At 38.5% G+C, this 21974-nt stretch overlaps 1 protein-coding gene across 3 annotated transcripts in view; it reads right to left on the bottom strand.

Annotated features, from left to right (window-relative positions):
• Positions 1-1101: 1101 nt before the first annotated feature.
• Positions 1102-21974, bottom strand: part of ZC3H6 (zinc finger CCCH-type containing 6) — a 28794-nt gene continuing 7921 nt past the window's right edge. Inside the window, exons 2-12 of one of the 3 annotated variants that reach the window (XM_074864056.1) lie at positions 17407-17587; positions 15915-16040; positions 14663-14918; positions 12617-12738; positions 10095-10211; positions 8486-8597; positions 7799-7908; positions 6741-6994; positions 5613-6133; positions 5113-5352; positions 1102-3527 (exon numbers count right to left, since the gene is read on the bottom strand). In XM_074864056.1, coding sequence (XP_074720157.1) covers positions 2026-3527; positions 5113-5352; positions 5613-6133; positions 6741-6994; positions 7799-7908; positions 8486-8597; positions 10095-10211; positions 12617-12738; positions 14663-14918; positions 15915-16040; positions 17407-17587 — 3541 coding nt within the window. In that variant the 3' untranslated portion in view covers positions 1102-2025. Of the gene's footprint in view, positions 3528-5112; positions 5353-5612; positions 6134-6740; positions 6995-7798; positions 7909-8485; positions 8598-10094; positions 10212-10792; positions 11063-12616; positions 12739-14662; positions 14919-15914; positions 16041-17406; positions 17588-21974 lie in introns of those variants that run through there. The other 2 variants (XM_074864057.1, XM_074864058.1) reach the window with 2 other exon arrangements.

Here is a 21974-nt window from a genome sequence, read left to right as displayed (position 1 = left end):
AGGCACATCATTTTGCTCTTGGTATCAAAGCTTTTCCTTTGACTCTTTTTTTTCCAGTACTTTCAAAAAACCACAGAATCCAATTCAGTAATGACATCATCATGACCCTACAAGTTGTAACTTCAGATTAGAACTGCAGGTCCTGTAAGTACTTTCCACATCTAAATGTGAAACCATGAATTTGGCTTCAATACTGTCACTTTTTCCTCTTTGTTCCTCTATCAATCCATGTGCTATTTCCAAATTGCTGTCCAATTCTGATGGCTTGTTTTTTTGATTAAATTCTTGAACATCCAAACTTGTCACCGGATGAAGTAACACAAAGTAATTAGGTAGGACTAACAGATTACTCCAAAATAACAACATAACATTAATACAGTTTATGCTCTGGGAAATTAGGAAGGCAAATTGAAACTATTATTGCCTTCCGCGATGTCTCCTCTGCCATGTTTTGCACATGTAGAAATCAGCAGCTTCCCTCTGTTCGTCCAAGCTCTGCTCATCAGTGCAAGACACTTGTATTTTGCCTGTTTGCCTCACCAGCACAAGAAACCAAAACCTCAAAAGTTGTGATTAACACTACGCTGTCCCAGTTGCAATCATCGCTTGGGCCAACAAACAGAAACAAAGAGGAGAAGGTCCACCAAGGAAGAGGCTTAATGCAAAGAAACATTCCAAGTGGGCGGGACCAGATGGCAATTGAGCAGACGGCAAATTTTTATTGTAAACGCAGCTAGCTAGATATGACTACATTTCCTCTAGGTAAAAAGCAACCCAAAAGGCAAAACAAGAGAGGCTTTGAGGACAGTTGTGCTCTTGGCATGCAACATCAGAAATTAAAGAACATGCATGACATTTCTTATAGCGATGCTGATCATCGTAGTAAGAGAACGATGACGACTTTCTCCAAATCATGTCTGACCTCGGAACCACGCAGCAAGCTAACTCCATTTGGATTCTGTACAAGGTGGGAAAAAACCCACTACCAACCGACTACACTAAAACCAGTTTTAGTCACCTTTATCCTTCACACACCCGCCTTGCTCTTTCCCCAACACTGAACTAGCTGCCAACATGTCAACATCACAGTCATTACCAGACTTTAACTGTACCCTTTTTAATTTTTTTGTTAAAAATGTCATAAAGACACCATGAATACAAGTACTGCAGTTACATCAATACAAAAAAAGCAAATACAAATTAAGCAGCTGAATACAAAAATACATTGAAATACATGAACACCACAATGTAACTTATAGCACTAATCAGAATTGTGTATACGTGAAAAAATTAAATAAAAATCTTTTTGTATTGGACAACTTAGGTATTCTCCACTTTTAACAGTAACTTTCTTCTAGTTATGTACTTCACAATTTCTTCTATATACAGCATAGAATAAAATACTTTTAAAAGATATGACATTTTAAATCCTCAATATGTGATATAGGTCTCTTTTACACTAAGAATATTGACTGCATGAATAAAAACTGTCAATGTCTTACAACAACTGTTCTGAAAAGGAGGATCAACATTTTCCTTTTAAATCATTATACGTAGGTCTTAAATCAGTTAGTAGGTTTGGCTTGATGCGTCAGACAATCCTTGTCAAACAGTGTCTCTCACAGTAATGTACATAATATTGCTTGTATCTATACAATCATACAAATGTGGCAATCATATCTAAATGTTGTTTATGAAAGAGACAGCTCACACATATACAGGTCTTCGGACTTTCTTAATGACTTATTTACAATGAAAGTGCTTTTATCAGCTCTAACACAATACATGGGGGGTTTTCTACATGTCAATTATTAGTCTCCCTGAAATTGGAAAAGTATTATATAGAAAATACCACAGCTTTGCAAACACTATAGCATACTGTATAACTGCATGTGGTTCTGAGATTAGCAGCTGAAAAGTGTTGATAATTATAATTTAAAAATAAATAAAGCAAAGAGGTAAACCAGTTACAAAACAGCAGAAAACTGCAATATTCACAACAGTAAAAAGACTTAAAATCAATTGCTAACAAAACGGTGAAGCGGTTGGATCGAAAGTCTTGAAAACATCCTTTAATGACTTGTCATCTGATTCCCCATTTGGATCACTATCCTGTGTCTGAGTTACCTGTCCAGGCTGTCTAACCTGCCTTGGGTCGCTGTACTGCGGTCTGATTAATCCCGACAAAGCTTGGATAGGAAGATTATGCACCGCAGGTGCAGCGCTGGAGTGTTTAGCCTGAGATTTACTGGTGCTATTTGCTTTATCTGAAGTGGCTTCTGCTGATCCTTCTGTATTTTTTTCCACGTTCGAGGCAGCCTTCTGCAGCGATGTATCTTCTGAGAGACTGGGTTCATTTTTACCAGAATTTTTCAAAATACTTTTTTTCTGGTTCTCTCCGTTCTCTCCTGAACTAGCTGGAGCTGTGTCCAATGATGAGCTGTGATCTCTCGGATCGTACAAACTAATACCGCTCAGTATCGAGCCCGGAGTTCCCAGCCTAACACCGCTCGATGATAATTTGGGCGCGTACGGAGGCAGAGCATCTGGGTCATGTTTAGCAGTCGCAGCTTCCGAGGGCTGCGATGAGCCAGCAGCAGATCTGGCGAGGCGGGGGTCAAACTTCAGAGGGTGTGAATCCTTCACGACTCCATGATGCGTATCTGCACTTGACAGTCTGTGGAGCCTGGGATCGACGTTTTTTTGTAAGCGAGGATCTCCTAATTTGCTTGAGCTACTGGCATGTGAATCTGCAGATGGATCCAAATAGGCACTCCTGCCCGTTAAGTTGTTTTTTGCCTTTGCAGCTAGTCGTGGGTCAGCTGGCATTGCATTTGGATGGGGATCGTTTTTCAAATTCCGCAGTTTATTAAGTCTCTGGTCAGCAATGAGTGGCGGAAGAGGTAAGTTGATTGAAGAGACGGGGTCAGGCTTAGGCAAAGGTATTGGTAGCAAGTCTTCGGGTGCCCATACAATATGCTTAGCAAAGTTTGGTTTCATCAGGGTAACATCCATTTTAATGTGGCTGAATTGCCTAAGCTGAGATCGGGGATCCCTTAACGTTACACCAGGCAAAGGTTCCAACGGTATCAGAAAAGCTCGTTCTCTCAGTTCTCTTTCTGAGTCCTCTTCATCATCATCCATCCCTTTTTGCTTGACTTTAACCCCAGCGTGCACGTGGTGTAAATCTAGCTTTGCTCCCCCGAGGGAGGAGCTGGCGTGACCACCCTCACTGACCTTGTGCATCCGGGGATCTCGTGCAAGCCGTGGGTCCAAGGACGTGGATTCTGAAGGCTTTCTGGGGTTGGACCTCTGAGAAGCCCGCAGTCTCGGGTCAGCAGCTTGAGCCCCTGCGCCTTTTTCTTTTGCCAGCCTCGGATCAGTAGGAATACCAAGCATGTGCTGCTCTGTGGAATGTTGTTGCCGATTCCTAAAATTTTCGCTTTGTTTCTTTAAGGTTTTTAGTATTGATTTAACACTGCTCCCCTCTTCCTCTTCACTACTGGAATACCAGTTGACATTGTCATCTAAAAAAAAAATAATATATTATTCAAGCAAATGATCACCAGGGAATACAACACATTTACTCACAGAAAGGGTAACTTCTCAGTAAAATCAAACTGAAAAGACCTGGTATTAAATCATCACAGCCTGGATTATTACTACCGTAATCTAAAATGAGAAAAATCAATTTCGAAGACGAACTGACATAACAAAAAAACTGTGGCTAGTTGACATACTCCCAAGCTTTGCTGCATTCTCTCTACAAATATCTCTGTCAATATTAATTTGGGAAAATAGTCTGCTTTCAAACAATTATTTCTACCAGTACTAGTAAAAACCACATTTAAAATCTGCGTCTTGATGAAAATTACCTTCATTGAGGGATGGTAGAACAAAAAATAAAATGCCACCTTACAGCAGTCTTAAAAACAGATAAATTACAAATGTGGAATTTGTGGAATCCAAATCACAAGGTTTTGGGGAGAGGTCAAGATTCAGGAAGGGAAGAAATAAGAATATTTAATTTTAAAGGATATATTCTCAACTATCGTATGCAATTTACTGGAAAGTCTTATCAACACAGCTGTGTGCTCATGTCCACATTCTAAACGTTCCTCCTCACTGAAGGAGACTAGTTGTCTGTTATGGCTCAGTAAAACGAGAAACAAAGACGAAGCCCACCACCATCCCCACTATCTAATGCACAATAACATGTTTCCTCAATGCTAGTTGTACCACACAGGGAGTGACATGCTGTCAGAGGCAGCTAACAGGAGCATTTTTCCACTATACAGCTTTCCAAACACGCTCTGGACAGGATGACCAGTCACTCTAAAGCACTGGTGAGAAATCTTCAGTTCAGAGTAACTTAGTCTAGGTCGCTCTGGTTTTGTATGTAGCCTGAAGGGCTGCATCTCCAGATCTCCCTCATCATTTCATCAGAATTATATTCACAAGATCCTCGAAATCATTTGATACAGTAACTGCCTTTTGGTCAGACAGAAGATGTATTTCTGGTCCCATAACCTAGCAGCCTCAGAAAAAGGAGCAGCAGGGAGCAGGCCAAGGGACAAATGTACACTGTGTGGCTCAATCGGATTGGCAGGCTTACTGCTCTCCGTTGTCCAGGTTACAGAAGAGATGCTCAGATTGAACACTGTAAATTTCAGGTACCACAGAAGAAAAAATACTCCTCTAGAGAAATGGAATACGCAGAAAAGGTTGAGACGCACAACTGAATAAATAAAATCTAAGATGCGCTTGCAGTACTGGCAGTTAGAAATAATAACCTTTCTGTTCCAATAAGGGATTTTAAGAAGTAATTGAGTTATCAACAACAGAACATTCAAAAAGTGCAAACTATATCCAAAAATTATCCACAGATCTTTCTACTTGGAACTGGAATGCAGCAACTAATTGTATACTAAAACACTGGAACAAACTGGGAAGAAAAGCAAGTACATTCAGCTGAAAGTATTATTTGAGTCGGTACTTGCACATTCACAATAATTGTGAATGGTAATGTGATGAAAATCTAAGTCAACAGATTTGTTCCAGGCTAATACACGGTCAGTAAGTATGTTTGGAACTCTAACAAAATTATTTTACCTTCATCTTTGCTCATTGCCCTCTGACCCTGGCTGCTGACAGAGTCTCCATCTCTTTGATGCTTTTGACTAAGTCTCACATAAAGGGCTTTCTGCATTGCTGGAAGAAAATCCGGTACATTAATGGCTGATTTATGGCCCATATGGCTTCCCATACAGTCTGACTCGCTTCCACTTTGATGGGACTCTTGAGCCATGAGGTGAGCCTGGTGATCTGTAAATTCCCCATGCCATGTTCCATCTGCAGTACAAAAAAACCAGTTAGCAGCTATCCTATACAAGCTTTTACAGCAGAGGAAATAAAAAACAATCAGGCAAAACTAATGTGACTTATATTACACGACTGGAAAGCATCAGCTGAAAAAGCCTATACACTGAAGACATTCCAGGAGGTTTGGCTTTCTATTCCAAATTCTTTCAGCTGCTCAGCTTTGGAGCCATGATATACCTCACAGCTGCAAAGCACCCTGTCAAGGAACAACAATTTTTAAATGTCCTTACCACCAGAGTTATTAGCTGGCTGGAAGTTATGTACAGCTTGATGAGAATAGTAATTGTCATAGAAATCAGCTGGGTTCTGAATAGGCTCGTAATTCATACTGGGCTGCCGTTCACCAGGAATCTGCTGGTACTGTGGCCCCGGAGAACAATGATTCTCTCTTGGCATATTCACCATATGTCCTTGAACTCCTGGGGCATTGTAAGATCCACTGAGACCCGGGGGTGTGAGAGGTGGACCACCTTGCTGTCCTTGCATAGGCATACCAGTCTGGTTCTGTGGTCCAAGAAAGCCTGGTGGAACACCCTGCATAGGAGGACTCTGTGGCATTCCTGGGCCTTGAGGCCCTGCGCATGGATGATGTCCCGGAGAACCCGGGTGCATTGGCGGCCCATTATGTCCTTGTGACATGCCGGGTCCTGGCCCTGGACTTGAACCTGGATTATACATATGCTGAGAATGAGGGTCATTTCCCTGAAACGGTGGTCTTGGTGGTGATGCACTGTTGTAGAAGGTTGGTGGCCTGTAGGCAAAAGAAAATTAGTGAATCAAACTTTGCACCTACAAAGATCAACAGCCTATTAGCTATCTCGTCCCGCTCCTCACCCTTACAGATGTCTGACCTCAAGTTGGATAAAAATCTGAAAGAAGCAAAATGACTTTCAAAGAGAGTAACTATATATATTCATAACACATGACAGAGCTTGTCGGAAAGTAGAATATTTTTCCAATATTAGCACATGCAGAACTGGACATTTGCTGCAACTAATAGTTTTAAACATCCCAAGGCCAGCAGTCTTCACTAGGTGCGCCATTGGCTTCGGTCAAGAAAAAGCTAACTGTAACAAGATCTTAGAAGAGAATAAACTTTGCTCATTTTGCAAATGGAGACAGGCAAGGCAGGCACAGAGCCAAAACAAGAGCCAGTGAAGTGACTTTCTGGAAGATCAAAGCTCAGTAAGTTCTGTTCTATGGAAAGCATTAAATAAGTAAATAATTATGATAGTAAATATCTGACAGATCATTAACTCAGCAATACACTCAGAAGTATATACTTCTAACAGAAATGAAGAGAATTGTTTAAATATTTATGCAGACAGGAGAGTTCTACACAAAATTCTGAAACCTACTTTTTTCCAATTTTGTGTGCTAAATCCACAGTAGGCTTCACAACTATTTCAAAAAGAGACGGAATTTTCTTATATTCTCCTGAAGGATCTTGATAATTTTCTATGTCAGACTCAGAAAAGGGATATTGCTCTGGTGGGGTAGGCAGAAGTCCAACACCTGGTGGTGGCTTAGGGAGAGGAACTATGCCACGCTTTCTGAGTTCCTCCAGTTCTTTCTCATCTTCATTTTGTGGTTCCTCCTCAGTATTCAAAACCTAGAACAAAGCAATGTGGCAAACGTTCCGTAAATTCTGCAGTATATGCAATTCACTTTAGTCTTGCACGTTCCATTTAAATATAGTTACCTGCTACAGAACTACTATATATTGACATCAAACTAGGACGAATTATAAATATATTATTACTTGGTTTGCAGGACACCAATTCACAGCCAGGAAGAAAATTATTTCTGTAGTCAGGAAGGGACAATTTCACACAAGTCCATTTCCTTCAAACAGTAATTTTAAGTGACAGAAGTTGAAGGACTTATTTGGAGATTCATAACGATTCTAGCGTTAAATTCAGGTCTCTTTTCTGTTAAGGCCTGTTGTATAGTAACTGCAGAGAGACACGAATATCCTACTTAAAACAAAGGTCAGAATTTTGTGAATCATTCAGAGGAAGCATCTCATTCCTTTCTCCACCCTGAGTGCAGAAGTAATTCAGATGATATCTAACTCCTAGGCAGCTCAATGTAGACAACATAAAAGCCACACTTCTTGTTACAGAGTACATAAAGATTTCCACAGAAAGGGATGCAAATGAATGTTCCTGGGCAGTAACATGAATTGCAAAAATAAATGAGTCTGATATAGCTAAAAATAACTGCATAATCGATGACAAGGTGAATTCCTGGTATTTAACCTGGTCACAGACTTACTGTGCTAAAGAGCAACAGGGAAGTTTAACATCATTCATGTTTAGCATCACACTCCCTGAGAATCTCACGGCAATTTCCAGCAACACCCCCCACTCGTTTCAGCAACAAACTTTATGTTTACAGACTACGACTTGCTCACCTTATCCAACAGCTCTTTTGTTTCTGCAGTCAGGGGAGCATGAGAAAATTTGCACTTATCTCCTTGATAGCATTTTGCTCCTGTATGGTAGAACTTGCAAGGGAATTCATGTAAGCAATGTATTAAGGATTCCTAACAAAGGCTGATTTCTAGTTTGCACTGTTTGGCAAGTTTATGAAATTCAGCTGTCAACTATCCTTCAATTCTTCACCAGTACTTAATCTTTTCAAAGCAACATCTTAAGAATTTTTAAAGCTAATAACCAACTTACCTCCTAGTTCCATTTGACATTCTGCTAATAATTACATTACTGTGGCCTTAACATTATATTTGATTGTAAAATTGAGATTAAAAAAATTAAGGTCTCAATTCCAGAGTAAAACACAAGTTCTTTACAACAAACAAGAACAGATCAGGGTTTTAAAAGTACATGGAAAAATCCATCTAACTTCAAGGGATTTTATCTTTTAAACCATTAAAAATTGTTAAAACCAAAACCATACCAGTAATTTAATACATATTTTTTCCTCTTAACTATTTGAGCAGAAAAATAATCTTCTTGTAGTATATCTACACAGTTTTTGGTATAGTCTCTTAAGAAAAGAAATAGCTACCCTTAAAAATCACATCAATTAAGAGCAAATTTAAACTTTCAGTTTAATTCAATTGGGTTTTTTTAAAGGATATTGTGCAAATAAATGCAGTTCTCTCCTTTGGTGCAGTAACCCTGTATGTAAAACTTGCAGATTTCCTTCTTCTTTTCAATCTCTGCATCATGATCAAATTTACACTGCTCTCCCTATAAATAAGAAAACAAGAAAAAATATTATCAATCTGAAATGCTGAGTAATTCCATATCATATTTAAGGAAAAACATCCTCCTTAGCTGAATTTAAACTTTTTATCTTCACTAACACATAACTGCATTATAAACATGTCCCTAAAAACTTGTGAATGGGGGCCTGGACATAGAGAAACAATTCCTGAATCAGGATACAAAGAATATATGCAGTGGTCACAGAAAACAAGCTGGTCTTACTGTACCAGTTCTCTTCTCTGTGTCCACTTAGCAATTAGCATTAAAAAGGCATTTAAACAAATAATTTACTGAAATTATTTTCCATATAAACAATTATGCACTTGATCAGAAAACCCGATTCTGTTTTAAGGGTGTGTGGGAGAACTTACAAAAGTCCAACAAACAAGGTATTAAGATTCTCCCATGTAGGAAAAATAGAGTCCAAACAATATCAAATTTATATCAACCATATCATGGTATATGTTAGGATTACTTTGTGGGAGCGGGGTTTTTTTCGTATTGTTTGTATTTATTTTCATGAAAAAAACACTAAGTGCTCTTTCAGCCACCTGTTTTAAAACTGAAGGTGGCAGCAAATACTCATCTTACTGAGCATAGCATAATATATAAAGGCAACACAAATGTATTGTTTTCAATTCCCACCGCCCCCCGGGTTTGAGAAAGAGACATACTGATTTTCACCTTTACTTTGACCATTTGAAAAAGAAGTAGAAAACATTCTATCTCTAAATACACAGAGAAACTAAATATAAAAACTCACTTATTCGAGAAGCATGCAGTTTTTTCTTAAGTGTGTTTTATAACTGACTGAACTAGTCTAACATCAGAGGATGCAAGTCCACAGCAGCATAAGCTTCAAAACGAAGCAACAGCAATTTTTTTTATATAATAAGAGATTGTCTTGCTAGGGTTTTTGCTTGACAGCTGACTGCTCTGAATAGTACTCTCTTCTTTCTGCTGCCTTCCACTTGCTGGCTGAAGGAAGATGATACTTTGGTAGGGCAACTATTACTACAACCCCACTTTTTACTTTAGAGAGAAATAATTTTGCATAATTAACCAATTCCTTCAATGTTTCAAAATTAGCAATAGCACATAAAAGAGAAATAATCTAATTCAGAAATCATTGCCTATTTACAGATTTTATACTTGTAAAGTTTGATGTATGATACATATGATACATTGTCACTGTAAGTTTATGATACTATCACAGATGTTTTTACTGTATATACTAATAAGCAAACACAATAATTTTTAACAGAATTTGTTATAATTCAAAATGTGTAACAGAAGGGGATATTTTTCCCCAAGTACTTCTGCTGGCATTTATCTATAAATACTCAAAACATTAGTAATCAAAACACTGAGTTTTAACATACAAGTTTTCTTTGCATCAGCTGAAGTAAAAAAGAACAGAGCATCTTCTCCCCTTCCTCACGCCAAAGAAGCAGACCGACAGACACAGTACATAATTACCTTAATACACCTCCCTTCAAGGAAATATTTACAAATTTGTTTGCCTTTGTGTTCCACTGTATGCTGATTTATGAACTCCTGACTCATATTAACCCATTTCTTCACTGGTTTGCCATCCTGTAAGAAAAATGAACATCCTACTGATGCTTACTTATTATGTGCAGTTGCAAAAATATTAGCGCATCCTTGGTGCACTAGTTACCCCAAAATATGATTAACTACACCATGATTTAAGTTCTTAACATTATTATACCACAGCTCAAAGTAAAGGTAAACACAAATTATTTTTCTTAGCTGCTTTAATACAGAGTCTTTTCTATAAACGCAACCAAACCAGAAACTTCTTACAACAGACACAAATAATTTCACTGAATGGCCAAAGTATCTCACACTTCATTTGACAATGCTGGAAAGCCAGGCTGACTCCTGGCACCCACCAAGCCAGTGCCAACTGCCCCCTGATTAAGGGCACCTCTGCAGAGAGCTAGGAGTTGAGTAATCAGCCAGGCTTCTGGACCATCTTAGCCACAAAGCTATACTTTGCCAATTCTTCCCCTCTACGTGCTTCTCACGTGATTGTTATCTATGGATTACCTACCTTCTTTTTTCTCCCTTTTAATAATCTGTTTGCTTACACCATGAGACAAAGCAGAGAGGAAGCACAATTCAATCATGACTGAACACGTCAGATTATGTACCTGGTGAGGCAAATAATTGTTCCTCCTTATGATTCGATTGTCATGTGGCATCTGCACTTGAGAAACTAAAGAAACTGCAGTAAACTCCTCTAATCAGAGAGTCTGCGACAGGTGTTGACGGGGCCTGGCAGAGCTAGCAAAACCATGGAAGTGGATGGCCTTTAGTGAACTGCTGTCTGTGACACTGCAACAGAAGGCAGCAGAAAATGTCCTCTCTGCAGTGCTAGGTAGTTGCCTACTGATCTGATGATAGAGGGAAACAGGCTTTTCCTATTTTCCATTTTCACAAAAATGAGCAGGTATCTGACTGCTGCATAGGAAACTTCTGAAACAGAATGGAGGTGGTTCTCTAGAGTCATCACACTGCATTGAGAGCACACACAAGCAACAGCACACCAAATGTCTGGTCTCATTTAGCTTGGCAGATTAAGCAACGTCACAAAACATTAGCACTAAGAATGTTTTGCAGATTTTGTTGACATTGAGAAGCAGAAATCTTTGAGCTAGAAATGCTACTCCTGGATCAGTCAAGATCCATTTTCTACTCCGAACACATTAAATCCTGAGAAATCTCAGGTGCTTCAGACAAAGCAGCTTTGAATCTAATAACTGATCCTCTTCAAGGTTAACACGAATATCACATAAACACAATGCTCCAAGTCTCTCTGGGAACACTGCAAATGGGATCACTGCAAATCAACAACCATCCCACACCACAAAACACTTGAAACAACAGTCTGAGGAAGGTTGAAATGCTCCAACCATGTCCCAGAGAATCCCAGGGATGTCGTTATGCAGCTCAGGACTCTTGACAGTTACCCCTCCACACCACACAGCTCAGCGTCTGCGTCTGCATCACAGAATTCATTATTTCACTGTAGCCAGGAGCCCAGCTTTTTTTTTTTCAGCCTGCTGGGACCTGCCTGCAGCTGCCTCCTCGTCTCCATCATTCCCTGCGGCTTGGGAGATGGGGCTGGAGGACAGGGCACGCTCTACAGCAGCAGGAAGGAGTCCTATAAAGGAGGCATCATCCTAACAGATCAAACGGCTGCTCTTTTCCCTACCACACACAGGGCAGGGGAAGGAAAATCTGATCAGGACCACCCAGGAGCCCCAGAGGTAGGCCAGCTGGAGGACAGAAGGCTGAATCACACATCATCGCACTAGCAAGAAGCCAGCCATGTGCATTCTTGAGTGCAAGAGGGAGGAGAACCACAGACATTTTAGTGGCAGTATACAGACTTAAATATGATTTGGCTTAAATGTTTTTTTGATCCATCAATACCAATTTTGTATTGTTTTTCATTTAATGAAGACTGGAGTGAGAAATTTACAAATACCGTGGCAATACTGAACACTATGTTTTCTCGAATTCCTGTGCAAAGAAGTACTAAATGAAAACCAAGGTCACGTGTATACTAATTTCCACAGTCACAGCTATGGAAAGAGAAGGAGAATTCTTCACGATTCAGATGGAAACTGGAAAAAGCTGTCTATTTGCTTTGCCAAAAAATCTGAGATGAACTGGTAGTAGCAAAACATCTTATTTCAGATACAGTTAACATTGAAGTTCTTGCACCATTCAAAACCAAAGCTCATAAACCACTTTCTGCTAGTTTCTCATATTTCTAAGAAAAACAAGAAAATTATGTATTAGCTTATCAGGTATACTTTGTACATCAAGTGTTGGAAAATTCTAGTCATTTTCTAGATAAGAGAAAAAAGTTTATTAAAGATATGTATTTCGAAATACTATTCTGTTGAAGCAGAGCATCCAGTCACTTGTAACAACTACATTAGGAATTCAACTTTAATCCCACATACCTCATGAAAGCCATCAGATCCTTTATTGCCCCCTCTTCCCCGTCCACGATCCTTGCGCTTCAATTTCTTTTGCATTCCACGCCCTCGACCAACATTGTAATTATTACCTCTTTGAGAAATACCTGAAAAACAGCAATGACCTCTTTAAATGACCTCAGAAAGTAAAGAAAAATAGTTACCTAATGACATCGAATACAGACAACTCTAATAAACTAAACAGCTACCTTTTTGCAGTCTGAATTCCTAAATACTATCTTGAATCACGAGTTGGTAAGTACAGCTACACCAGCCAACTGTAATTCTGTGCAACTGCCTGCTCTTTGAAAAGTTCTTCAAATCAACAGCAGACTGACAAATTGAATATAAAATTAATCTTGTTCAAAGCAGCATCTTGCAGTTAGAAGTGTAGATTTCTAACCAGCCCAAATACTTAAAATATTTTGTGTCATTTGGTCACTTTCTGAACACAGAACTAACCAGTACAACTGGCACCCAGGGGTGTGTGCATTTTTCATTGTCACAACATGCAAGAAACCTGAGATCATAACCTGAGAAATATAACAAAACAGCTTTGAATATAAAAATATTTAATGGTAACTGCTTGGAAGACTCAAGACAGTAATTACCTAGCCAGCAGCATGCCAGAGAAGCCATGGTCTCAACTGAAACCACTGAGACAGAATATCTGCTTTCCCATCAATTTAGAACCAAAGAAAACCAATTAAAAAGTTCTGTGGACATCACAGCCACTTCAGGTGGCAGCCACCCCATGACAGCAGGGCTGATTCCAGTGAAAACACCTTGACTTCATCACAGATGACTTGCAGACAGAGATTTTGAAGCAGTATTGCCAAGCAGCACATGAAAAAGCCGTTCTTGTCTCAGCTAAAAAGATACTGCCAACCTTCTGCCAGTTTATTTTTATTGTGAACCAAACCAGAATACAGTAATTCTTCACTGTAGTAAATGAAAGACAGCCTACTACCTTTGTATAACACACAGTATCTTCACAAGAACTACTAAGGTATTCATACTGTCATGGAAAACCCTGCTCAGATTTTGCCTGGGAGACAAACTTTTAGCCATGATTAAAGGGAGAAAATGCTGTAAACTCAATTGACAGTTTCTGAAATGAGAACTTGATCTCATAGAAAAAGGGATGAGAACAAGTTAAGCGTTTCTAGATGGTAGATCAGGCTATCTGTGTCAATGGTACACACTGCCTAACCTTCCACACCCCACGGCAATATGCAGTAATACAAGACAACCAGAGCGTCAGAAGTCCCTTCATAATACGGAGGTGTAAGCTGGCTCAATGAATCGCACTACAACAGGAAGGAAATGATCAGACACCAAATGAAAGGTGCAAACAAGAATGCTTGCATAACCTGGCTTATATAAGTAAGGCATGAAATAAGGGCAGTAGGACTCTTTCAGGAATATGTTGCTCAAGAATACTTTTTCACCAGCATTTGTATCAGCCCAGCTTTGAATGCAAGTTGTGAAAAGAAAAATAAAAGTATACTTTATATATAAAGAATACTTGTGGGGTGTACTGATAGAAGTATTCAGGCACCTATGAAAATTTCTAGGTATTTAATATTTTGGCCTGAATTAGGTTTTGGAATTCACATATTTACATTCTGCCGCCCCTAACCGCCACGCCCCCCCCCCCCCCTCCAAGTTCCATTTCAGACTTTCAGAAACTACACCAGAAAGTCATTTTAGAGCCCTACGATTTCTTACTCAAGCAGTTACACAACAAAGATCTTGGCTCTTTAATAGGGTTTTATTTGTTTATTTACTCTATATATATTACCCAATGGTTGATCTTTTTTCTTCAATATATGCATCAGTGCAACCATATGATATTATTCCTTCCCAATGAGCAGCATTATCACTCACCGACAGGTGACTGCAAGCCCATAGGAAAGCCACCACTGGCAGCTTTCTTCATTCAGCTCTCAAGACAAACATCCTGAAACGATGCATGATACAACTGCTGCCACCATCCAGTACTACAGTGAACGATTCAAATTATCTTACCTTTCTGGATCCCTTTCATCCCCTGTTTTTTCACTGGTTCTTTCGGGAATGGAGGTCCTAAATCAGTACTGGAAGTCTCTTTAGCTTGTCTGTATTGTTTAAGCTGATCAGCAAAATCTTCATCCTTTTCTTCCTCATTATAATTACCAAAGTTTTCATCACTGTAATGACTATAGTCGTCATACTCCTTACTTTTTACATTTTTTTTATGTTGCATTTTCTGTGAACTCATGTAATTTCCTGATACGTGGCCATGCTGTATGAAAGGGATTGCATTGTTTAGAAGCAACTCAGTATTTCGGAAAACACCCCTCCAAACTGCTCTACAAAACCAGTTGGTTTTAGACTGGTTTATTGCCATGCTGTCTACCAGATCTGCACAAACAAGCATCAATAATACAGAGTGAAAAATCAAAAACTACTTTTGATTCTGAATGCATCAAAATTGGAAGAAAGATTAAAAAGATCAGCTTCAGCAACTATACTCTGGAAAACTTTTCAGTGAGGTTGACAAAGCATTTTAACATATGCAGTTCTAAGTGTACTAAGCGCTACTTAGATGAACTGTGATTAAAATAAATTTTTTCCATTCATGATCTCCATATCCTGACAATCTTGGACACAGATGATGCAACCTGTCATGCCTCTGTCAGTCAGGACGAAATACTGCTAATCGCCACTCCTAAGCCAGCACCATCCCTTCTCCCATTTCTTCAGTTTGTTAATAAATTAGGCTGGCTTAGAGGTTTCTGGAATGGTTTCAGGCTAAAATGAAGAGTCTCCTCTCCTCTGAAGTACCAGAGTTTCATCACACTAGCTGTGGAGAATGGCATTCTATCTCACCCAGTGGTCTCAGGAGGGCTATCGAGCTGCACACAGACTGAGAAAAGCCAGGACAAATTGAACTATCAGAAAACAGAACCAACTCCAGATATTTAAAGGTGACTTTTCAAGAGTTGTTTCCTCTTAGTACGGTCTAAATCCAATGCAGGTAATAATAAAGATATCTTAGTTGTTGCCTGATGGAGGGAAAAATAGTATCAGGCTTGTTTACACCACCTACATTCATGCCACAGATAATGCTTTACATTTGGAAATCTACCCAAGGAGATGGGAACTAGATGTGCTTCCTGAAATCTTTGACAATGGGTACTGTAATCAAGTCAGCCTTCAAAAACCGCACCATTTACATTTGCATTTTTTAAATTACACCTAAATAAAGACATGAGAAGTCAGTTTCAAAAAATACTACCTGACTGAACGAAGAATCATAATCTCTGTATGAAGAGCTGCTACTCTTTTTATGTGGTCTTTCTGTACGCTCAAGATCAGAGTCATGGCTGTAGTCTGAACTGTCATCACTGGAAGGAGAGTTATGCTGAAAAAAAGAAAATGGCTCTCAAACGTTGTTATAGAATTCTCTGTGTAACTGGTCTGCTGTATATGAACTTAAAGGAAGCATTAGCCTAATAAATGAAAATATTTTCTTAACTCTCAAAAATCTCTGCTTCTGGGGGAAGCTAAAGAAAGTACACCCCTTTGATGACCCACTCTTTTTATCAGAGAAAGAGATCTGATCTGATGAGGCTTCTGAATGTAAACATTGAGGGCTATGTGGTTTCTCTGGGTTAGGGTTATATCAACTTCCTACCGGTCTCTCTGAGTCCTGCTTCTTTGTGACATAGCAGGGATGCTGCTGGAAGGCTAACAAATCCGGGAGATGGCTAGAAACTTGCATATGACCATAGAAACCACCAGCATCCAATCATTAGCTGGGAGAAAATCCAGCGTTCCTGCATTACAAGTGTTTTATTTAGATGTACTGTTTTGCAGAAAGTTTAGAGGGGAAACCATACCAGAATACTGTATTTCTGTGATTTTTAGAGAATTACTATCAGGTTTAATTTTCTAGGTTAAAATTTTGTGAATGTCTTGAAGTTATTTGATTAAAATATGTATTAGAAACATTATCTTATTGAACTTTACTGAAGAATTCACTTAACTAACCTGAAATACTCTCCCTCCATAAATATGATAATTAGCACAAAGAGTGAAATTGTCAATTTACATTTTGCCTCTTATCCTAAAAAACTCTCACTCTCTATGGTTCAGCTACCATTACTGTTGTCAGTGGCCACTGCTTAACTTAACCCCGCTGATTTAAAATTTAAACAATTTGAGAAATGGTTTAACACTTTGGCCTTTCATGTCAGAACTATGGCAACCATTGACAATGGCAAAGAGTAAAATGCTCATAAACATCAGTATTTTGTAAACTGCTATTAGAAAAAACATTGAAATAAATAAGCACCCAATAAAGATGTATATCACAAAAACAGTTACACCCACAGTCTAATTTGTTATTTCTTTTAAATATAAACAGATGAAAATCAAGTTTATGAAAATGCATTTAGGCAAAACTAACAAGTAAGTTTCCAAACTATCATCTGAAATGTGCTACGGCTGGATTATTTAAAGATTTATTGTCTCTTACGCCACATAAACTGTCACTGAAATGTGTGAATATGCACTTTCATGTGTCAAAAGTCTATTTTTCTTTCGTTAATACTGAAATGCATTGGTAAGACAGGAATCTCAAAAATTGCACTCAAAGAGTCTGAAGACTGCCTAAACAGCAGTCAAACCATTTTAGATTTCTCCTCTAATTCCCTGGATCCTTGTCTAAACCTGGAAACCTGGTATTAAAATAAACACCTCCAATATTTTGGCTTGCATTTCCTAACCTTATGCTTATCCCGTCTTCTCCTTTTTGATTTTTTCTTTTCTTTTTCTTTTTTGCGTTTCTTCCGTGATTTTCTATGTCCTTTTTCATTTTTCTGTTTATCATCACCTTTTGTACCATGTTCTTTCACATCTTCATATGCTGCATCATCTATTTCACCATCTTCTAGCTCTCCATCTTCTCTGTAGGAGGAAAAATATCAATACAATAAAATTACATATTATCCATCTCATCTGTCCAACAGTGCAGTAAAAACAAACACACCCAGTATTTATTTCCACCAGTTACATTTTGATACATGTGCATACACATTTTAATACATGTAACACCCCAAGAACTACTAGGATATTAGATTTTCTTTCAGAGTTACAGAAAAATGGAATGCAAGCCATTAAATGGCTTTGAATCGTACTGCAAAATTTTAAAATTTTAAAACTATGTGGGTTTTTTACTTCTCAGAACAAAGGTCCTCCTACATAGTTTTCTCCAACCTATATAAAAAACCCGCTTCAATATAAAGCAGACCATTGCCCTTAAACAGATTTCAAACTGAAGAGGTAGTTTCACCATCTCTAGAAATACTTCTACTACAATTACATGTATTTGCAGAACAGATGCGGTCAAAATTAAAGTCATTAAAACTCTCTGAAAACCATATAGTTAAAGAGTAGCAATAATGAAAACAAGCAGTTGGGCACTGCAGGAAAAACTGCACAGTAACACAAATACATTTCCTTCAACACATCAACTCCTGGAACTAAAGATGGGTATGTAGTATCTAGGGTGTAAGGGCCAAAGTCGTGAGCAATTTGAAAAAGGAGAATTAATTCACCCATTAGGTGGATTCTTCAGCAGAAATTGGTAGTAGTAGTTGACAAGAAAGAAGTAGTTAACATTTGAATGTCATTTGCTAGAATCTAAAATCTGACGGAAACCAGACATCTGATGATGTTATTTTTCTAAGCTACCCAGGGTAGATTTTTCTTTTTAAAATCTGTAACATTGACATTTGTAGGGGGTTGTTTTATACATCAATGAATACTGTAAATGGAACAATATGCATGTGAATATAACTTCTGCATATGAATGTGTCTGTCTCAAAAATCTTCAAACTGGAGTAACATCAAAGGATGATTAAAAAAACCAAAAAACAAACTAACACAAAATGAAAAACTTTTAAGTGCTTATAGACTGAATAACAGAAAGGACTGTGCTTGTCTCCATCAGTAGGGAAAAAAAGTTTCTATGATTACATAAGACTTTAAATAAAGTTTTGTCCACTGACCCAAACAATAACAACCCTGAATATATTTTACCATGAAAGAAACATTTTGACAAAACACCAGCTAACCTGTTTCTCATTCTTATTTCAGACAGAACTGCTGAAGCAATCTCAACTCCCCTTCTACTATTTGGTATTTGCTGAGTTTTGGTTGTGGAAGAATTTACTGCTTTTAAAGGTTGGTTTATAATTGGCTCTACATAACTACTTCTACATTACCACTACTTCAGGAATTCAGCCTGTGCAGGCATCATGGAATCTTATAGAATCTCAGTCCTGAATTTTGACATGGAGGTTGCTTGAAAATGCCATCAGATGTATGGTGTCCGAAACCCTCGCTCCTTGAACATACCAGATTCAGCAAATGGTGGTGGCGGCAAGGGGAGGAGCCTGTAGATACTAGAAAACTATATGTATTAAAGAACTAAAATAAAACAAGACCAAACTAGTGCTGGGGGCAGTAGAAGGTTTTAGGACAGAAGTAGTAATTAGGCTATTAAATTGCCTTACAATTTTTCCACTTCAGTCTGGTATTCACAACATATTAGCTAACCTGATGATCAATCCCGTCTACTTCAAGGAACTGCAAATAGTAGGAAGGGGGAAGGACTCAGCAGAAAGTGAAAGACGTGAGTCTCCACAGTAAAAAACCCAGTGGTTAAGAAGTTAGAAGCAACCCGAAGTCCTGACTTTTTGTAAGAGGAGTAAATAGATATGCCAGGGAGAACAAAAGGGAACAAAACACGTCTGCTGTATTGTCACCTTTTATGTCCTGCAACTTCTTAGAACTGAATGCTCTTAGCAACCACAGTGCAAAAAAGAAAACAAAACCGAAGCAAAGCAAATAGAAAACCTCCACCAAGATATGATTATAGATCATTAGCCAGCCAAAAAATGGAAGAAACTCCCTACACACACATTCAGACTATCGACTCGCATAAAGGCTTTGCAGAAAAACTAAGGAAATCCATCCATTTCAAAGTACCACCTCTTCACCTTTAATTCTCAACTACTGGTGGGATCCTACAGCATATCTATGGCAACTGCAACACTTTCCCATCATCTCATGGCAGCCCACTGCAACGACGTAAAAACGAGTTATACACATCCGAGCCTCATGAAGATGCTTCACCGTATTACACGATCGAGAAGGGAACTCTAAGAACAATTCTAAGCAACACACAAGGGCAGCTGGCCTACCTAGCGATTGCAAAAAAAAGTACTCTGGAATATGTGAGAAAATAATATTCTAGACAAGTACTGAAGACAGTTTTGTTTTGCTAAGTAGCGTGAAGTAACAGGTCTGGAAAGAAGGAAAGTTTCTAAGAAGCTGTCAAATGTCAAAATATTAAAAAGTGGGCATAAGAAGATTTAATCTGAAAAAAAAGATTCTGCTATGGAAGGTGTCATTCAAAGACCATCACTCACACTGACGGGCAGTAAAAGAAAGTTCTCAGCAAGCAGTGAGTGAAGTTTGAGGTCTTACTGCCACAGCCACAGAAAGGGACAGACAAATTCACAGAAAACAAGCCTGTTAAAGGATGGCTCTTCCCTCCAACACACCGAATACAACTGCCCGTGCTAAGAAAACAAAAGGGAACTTAGAAAGACGGTAAAGAAAACTGCTTAACTGCTATGCCTTAAGCTTAGCTACAATGCAAATGCAGTCATCACTGGCTTTGCTTATGGCCTTAAACATTTACTTGGTCACATTTTGAAAAGGACATTATTTTTTAGTGCAAATATAAACCAGTATGAAGCCAAAGTGAGCTTTTGAACAAGTAAAGGAAATTAATAAAGGTATGCCCACTACCAAGTGGGCACCAAACAAGAAGTACAGCGGCAGCTTCGGCACCCATTTTTATGTGATTTTTACAAGGTGCTCACACAAAATCCTTACAGAGCCTCGTGAAGGAGAACATAACACCAAGATATTCTATTCCCATACTTAAAAAGAGATAAAGGATCTTCAGAATATGTATCCCAAACGTAAAATAAATCCTGTCTTCAAACACCACGGTGTCCGTTATCAGTATTCCCTGACAAATTCTGAAGTACATCATAAAATATCCCAAGAAAGCATTTGTCACGTCATTCCAGGAGATACTTGATTAATAAAGTGTGCCTAATGAAAGTGGAACACAAATATTTATGAAACACCTGCAGCTATTAGAAAAAACAACCTTTCATATTTTGACATGAGCTAAACTTACTCTCTCAAGGATGTCTGCTCAATTAAAATATCCTCTTAATTAAAATGCCTACTGAAAACGCTCTTTGGGAAATAAGGTATTTACCAGTTACCAGTTCCTTTGGGAACTGCCGTCATATATTTACACTTCTGGGATGCATCCAGGAGTCGAATAACTTTCTAGGCAAAACAATCGTGCAGAATCTCAGTAATACTATCCTTTGGATTGCACTTCAAAGGTAAGATTACAAAAGCCCTCTAATCCCCAAATGCCTAAATTCTTTCCATAACATCCTAGAATTTTCCAAGCATTGAGCTTCAAGAATGTTAAGAAAAAAAAAAAAAAAAGACTGGATAAGTATGATTTGAAAAGATAATGGTAAAAAATTTATCATTTCTTGGAAATAATTATTCTTCAAAGAAAGTTTAAAGGAAGTGATAGGGCTGAATTACCTTCCGTTTTATACGTTTTTTTCCCCCATTTAAAATCTAAACTGGAGCTGTACGTGAGAAAGTGAGTGTAGAACCTACCCCTTTGAGAAGTTCACTTCCTAAATATATTCTACAGACTTGGCCATAGCAAGCAGCTTTGGGAAGAGCTTTCAGTGATGTGAACCAAGACTGCCTCTTTTTCCACTATGAGCAATAAAAGTCAACAAACAGATGTGGTCTGGAAAAAACACAGCTAGCAGATGATTTTCTAGGAAATGGGTCCGAGTCTTAAGTTACCCTTGGCAGGTATCTACAGGAAACAAACCACAACACTGATCTAACAAGAGGGAACGTGAACTTCTGTTTTGCAAAGTACAGCTTCTTGCCTACAGAATGCCTTAGTATGCTTATATTATTGCTGGAAATGCCTGACACACAAAACGCAAAATTTTCTTAATCTACAAAAGCAAGAAAGTATAATTTTGTTGTCTTTTTCAAGATTCACTTCTCTTTCAACTACCTTACCCTACAAAACAATACACCACAAAACCTTCACTGAAATAATGCCAACAAGCTGTGGGGAAAATAGTTTACAATGCCTACACAAGGCATACCTCGGGAGTCAAAAAGCTGCTGCACTGGCAATTTTTAACTTCTGCCATGT

This window comes from Strix uralensis, chromosome 3 (genome assembly GCF_047716275.1).
Source record: "Strix uralensis isolate ZFMK-TIS-50842 chromosome 3, bStrUra1, whole genome shotgun sequence".
Taxonomy (NCBI): Eukaryota; Metazoa; Chordata; class Aves; order Strigiformes; family Strigidae; genus Strix; species Strix uralensis.
Note: the sequence above shows the minus strand (reverse complement) of the source record. Positions and strands in the feature narration are given on the sequence as shown.